Here is a 4943-nt window from a genome sequence, read left to right on the forward strand (position 1 = left end):
CATATGCTACAACATGGTGAACCTTGAGGACATTATGCTAAATGAAACAAACCAGTCACAAAAAGACAAATACTATATGATTCCACTTACATGAAATACTTAGAGTAGTAAAAAGCATAGAGAGAAAGTAGAATGATGGTTGCTAGGGGCTAGGGGAGGGGGAGACAGGGAGTTATCATTTAATGGGCACAGAGTTTCGTTTTACTAGAAGAAAAGAATTATGGAGATGGATGGTGGTGATGGTTGCTTAACATAATGAATATATTTAATAACACTAAACTACACACTTAAAAATGGTTAAGATGGTAATTATATGGAATTTGTTTTTTACCACAATAAAAATAAAAGAATATTGGACCTCTGAGAATAGCTAGAAAGGCTGAAGAATCGGGTTGGGGCTATGCTTGCAGCCAGGGCAACACCCAAAATTCCAAGTCAGGGCAGTCTGGTGGGGACACTGCTGCTGCAAGAACCAAGGTCTAGGCACTGCAGCCTGTCCCACTGACCAGGAAGCCCTGGACCCTGGAGCCAGTAGTGTAGTCGTCCTGCAATTACTGTCATGCTTCCAGAAAGTTCCTCGAAGTCCCCCTTTCTTCAGGTTTCCAGTTCCCAATGCCAAGTATGAGGAGAGCTCGTCTGATTGGCAGAGCCTTAGTATTGTGCCTGAACTCTGGCTGCAGGAGAGACCAGAAAACTGAGGATCTGACATATTCGGTTCTGAGTGTGAAAGGCTTGCTTTGCCACCCACCAAGATTCATAACACTGGAAATTCTTCAAACATGGGGAGGTCATTTGGTGCTGGGCAGGCCACAAGAAGAAGAAGAAGAAGAAAAAAGACACAAGTCTACTATGACATTGTGTCCAGGAAATCTCCTGTTCCCTGGATCTGATGCGGAAGCGTGGTAAAGAGAGGACTCTAAGACAACTGCTTTGTAACAGGACAGACTAGAGTGAACTGGGGGATGGGAGCCACAGGACAGAGGGGGAAAAGCAATAGATTCCTGAAGAACTGGCACATTTAGGAAGATAACATTGAGAGGCATTTGACATATCTGCCCGAGCATACAGAGAAAAATATTGACAGAAAAACAAGCAAATAAAATCCAAGGTAATTATTTAACTCCAGGAAACAGAAAAAGCTGGGCAAAACAGTTAATGTAATCATAGTATAACATATGGCTCACAATTAAGCCATATTTACTTAGTCACAATAATAGGAATACTAGCTCTTAATTTAATCAAAAACTGTGATATCCCTATGTTAGGGACATTAGATGCAGAGAAGTCAGAGTGGCGCAAGAGAGTTCAACCGCCATTCAGGAAGTCAAAAGATGGTGTCTGAAACTGACACATGGAGAAGTATCAATGCAATTATATTGTTTAGTAACAGGAAGGTCAACAGAAGAAGCAACTTCTTGGTTGGAGGCGGGATTTTCCCGGAGTGGGACTGGGGGTTGAAAAGGCTAAAAGGGTGGTAGGAAGCGTGGGAACTACTGCTTCTCGTTATGTAACTTTTAGTACCACTTGGCTTATTAAACTGTACACGTATCACTTGGTAAAAATAAAATAATTTTTAAGATTTTAATAATGCTCCTACCATTAAAAACCTCCACCAACTCAGAGGTACAGAAAGAAAACAGGTTTATGGGAGAATGTAACGTGCTTGTTTCTAGACCTCTCCTTCTATGTCCCTGCTCCTCCTCTTTGCCTATACCTGTCTGGGTCGAATAGTGGCGATATTTGAAATATGACTGAGATCGGGGTTAGTTTTTGTCATGTTAGTAGGAGTACAGATCTCAAGGGGCAGTGTAATGCAGAGGAAAGTATACGGCCTTCAAATACAGGCGGAGCCGGGTGACGGCCAGCTGTGCAAAGAATCAGTTCTGAGTCTTCTCTGTGACCTCACTGGGCCTCAGGGTCCTCATAAAACGGAGAATGCTAACATCTATTATATTACATGAAGTAATAGATGGAAAGCATCTAGAATACGGTAGGTCCTCAAAAATCATGAGTTCTCTGTCTCTGAATTTCTCATGCCTTATAAGCCTCTCTTTGAGGGTATTTCTCTGTGTCTCTGTGTTTGTAAATTTGAGAAAGCAAAGAAAAGCTGTGCATCTTTAGCTTTCTTCTCTCCATCCCCTCTCGCCTGGTTTGGGAGATTCATCTTCCACACGGAAAACCCACTGAGACCTTGCCAGGCAGTTAGCACATTTCCACTTCTCTTGAAAGGAGAATTTGGTTTCACTCACACTGGTGTCATACCTCAGCTGATTTTTCAGCAAAAAGAAATTGATATTAAATTATTAGCCATAGCTCCCAGCTCTAACATTCAGGAGTAGATACAAATTTTTGTTTAAAATTAACTGTCTGCAACACTAGAATTGTAAATAATTCAACTGATTCCTGAAAATAACATTTTAAAATAAATACCAAGCATGATTAACAAGGACTTTAAACCCAGCTATAACTGGGCTGTGATAACTGGGTAGGTGAGGCAACCAGTGGTCACCCCAAAATAGGAGGCCCCAGTGTGATTCCAAAGCACTCACCTTCTCCATTTGGCCTAGGCTGGTCACACAGCTCAGGGACAAGTTGTTCTCCATACATTCCCTCAGGCTGAGTCCTTTCACTCCTGGAAGTCTGCTTGCTCCAGTAGGACTCCTGCCCTTCCCAGGAGGCAGTGGACAACCTGTCAGAGCTCTCAGAAGGGAAGGAAGTAGGGGACTTAAGGTCCAAGAGGAAGCTATCTTGAAGGGTTTGCTTGGAGGCCCTCTTGCATTTCCTCTTTGGACTCTCTGGGATCCCATCACCCTCTCCTTGCCTGGGCTGGCTACTCTCAAGGTTCCTGGTGAGCTGGAGGAGCTGATCCATGTCCTTGGTGAATTCAAGCAGAGTGCCCTCAGAGGAACTTCGGGCAGCGTTCTCGGAACCATAGCCAGGAGCCTTCTCCAACAGCAGGTGCTGAGAGCAGTGGGGAGTGTCCGTGCCCTCCCTAAGCACTGGCCCAGGCACATGGCAGAGGCTGCAGGGACACATGCACAGGGAGAAGTAAGAGTAGTCCACCGCGATGTAGGTCAGCATGAAGTTGATGGTGACGATGGGGGCCAGAACATTCACCTGACCCACAAGGACAAAGGCCATGGTCACCAAGCTGGTTAGGCAGATGGCAGCTACAGGTGTTTTATTTGGCCCTTTCTGCAGAAACAAAAATAACATGCAGGACTATGACATTTCAGGTAGAAAACTTCAGAAATTTCAGAAGCCATATGACAGAAACACACTCATAACAGATCAGCCCCTTCTCCCATGAGACTGTCCATGTATAAACTTGGGATAATAACATCCAGCTCATGGGTGACTGTGAGATCAGAGCTAATGCATGTAAAATGCTTAACATAGCACTGACACATGGAAGGCTCCTAACGTACATAGGTACTAGTTGTGTTAGTGACATGGGACACTACTACAGAACTTTGATTTCTCAAATATTTTCTCCTTTTGTCTTTCATTGGGTTTTAGCACCAGCCTTGGAAACCAAAGAGATGCAAGGTTGAATCTTCCCAGGGAGCGGCAGATCCCAGAAGACAAAGCAGACTCATCAGTGGCTGGAGTGAAGGAATTCTGATACTCGACATGCACGTGCTCACACACAAACACTTACACACGCCTGTCAGCAATGGAAGTGGGTATGGTAGCCTTCGGGTGGACAGGAGTTGGAAAAGTGTGCTAACTACCACGCCTGGAAGCTATTCCTCACTGTCACTGACACAGTTCTTTAGCAAAAGCAACAGCCACTTCTCAGTCCTCATCTTCCTTGCCCCAAGACTCTATTTGATGCAGCTGGTCACCACCTCTTTGAAAGGCTTTCTTCACCCGGCTTCTCTCCACCTGCCTGCCCGCTCACTGCCTGCTCTCCTCAGCCCCTGCTGCTGGCTCCCACGTCTCTGAGCTCTACGTCGAAAGCAGCCCAGGGCTCTATCCCCACGCCTCTTCGCTTCTCTTCTCTGTCTCTACTCATTCTCTAGGTGATCCCAACCAGGCGTGCCTTTAAATACCTGCTTCATGATGACGACTCCCAAATTTGAATCTCCAGCCTAAAATGTTCCCCTGAAACGGAGGCTGAAATATCCAACCGCCTACCCAACATTCCCAGTTGATGTCTCCAGATGATCTGAAACTTAACAGGCCCCAAAACAAATTGCTGACTCCCCACCCCCCCAGTCTACTCCTTCTGTAGTCTTCTCCATCTCAGAAAATGGCAACGCCATCCTTCCAGTTGCTCAGCCAAGCAAAATTCTTGATGCCTCATCTCATTCTCTCACAGAAAACTCCATCAGCAAACATTGCCAGCTTTACCCTCAGTGCAGAGACAGAATCCAACCACTGCTCCCACCTCCTGCAGGGCTAGTGTCTGGAATGCGAGAGAAGGCACGTAAGCCACTTTCAGATCTGGCCCATAAACCTCCCACATGGGGTCCTTCAGGTGTGATCCCCTTCTTGAGGGCTGGAATAGACCTTAGAAGCCATGGGTTGAAGATGGCAAAGTCATCTCAGCCTGAGTCTCTGTTGATCAGAGCACCTGTGGACCTGCACTGCCTTCCCCAGAACTTTACAGTACAGTTCTTTTTAATAAAATAGATAAATAAAGGGCCTGCCCGCAGCTCACTTGGGAGAGTGTGGTGCTGACAACACCAAGTCAAGGGTTAAGATCCCCTTACTGGTCATCTTTTAAAAAAAATAAAAAATAAATATATACTTTTATTGTGTTTGAGAATAACATTGTGTTTGGGTATATTTGTTACAGCTATTTAGCAGACGCTAACAATAAAACTACCTCGAATAATGTAAATCCTCAGAAACTAAAGGGAACTTTAGAAGGAGGGTCTTAGGTAAGCTAAAGAAAATGCTAGTGGTCCAGGCCAGGACTTTTTTTTTTTTTTTTT

The 4943-nt window shown here is 44.9% G+C and overlaps 1 protein-coding gene across 1 annotated transcript in view; it reads right to left on the minus strand.

The window, feature by feature from the left end:
- Positions 1–2919: 2919 nt before the first annotated feature.
- The window catches only part of LOC103607102 (solute carrier family 12 member 8-like), a 46048-nt gene continuing 44024 nt past the window's right edge, over positions 2920–4943 (minus strand). Inside the window, exons 6-7 of the mRNA XM_008591651.1 lie at positions 3118–3195; positions 2920–3022 (exon numbers count right to left, since the gene is read on the minus strand). Of these exons, the coding sequence (XP_008589873.1) occupies positions 2993–3022; positions 3118–3195 (108 nt within the window). The 3' untranslated portion in view covers positions 2920–2992. The remainder of the gene's footprint in view (positions 3023–3117; positions 3196–4943) is intronic.

The sequence above is a fragment of the Galeopterus variegatus genome, unplaced genomic scaffold (genome assembly GCF_000696425.1).
Source record: "Galeopterus variegatus unplaced genomic scaffold, G_variegatus-3.0.2 Scaffold7126, whole genome shotgun sequence".
In the NCBI taxonomy this organism is placed as follows: domain Eukaryota; kingdom Metazoa; phylum Chordata; class Mammalia; order Dermoptera; family Cynocephalidae; genus Galeopterus; species Galeopterus variegatus.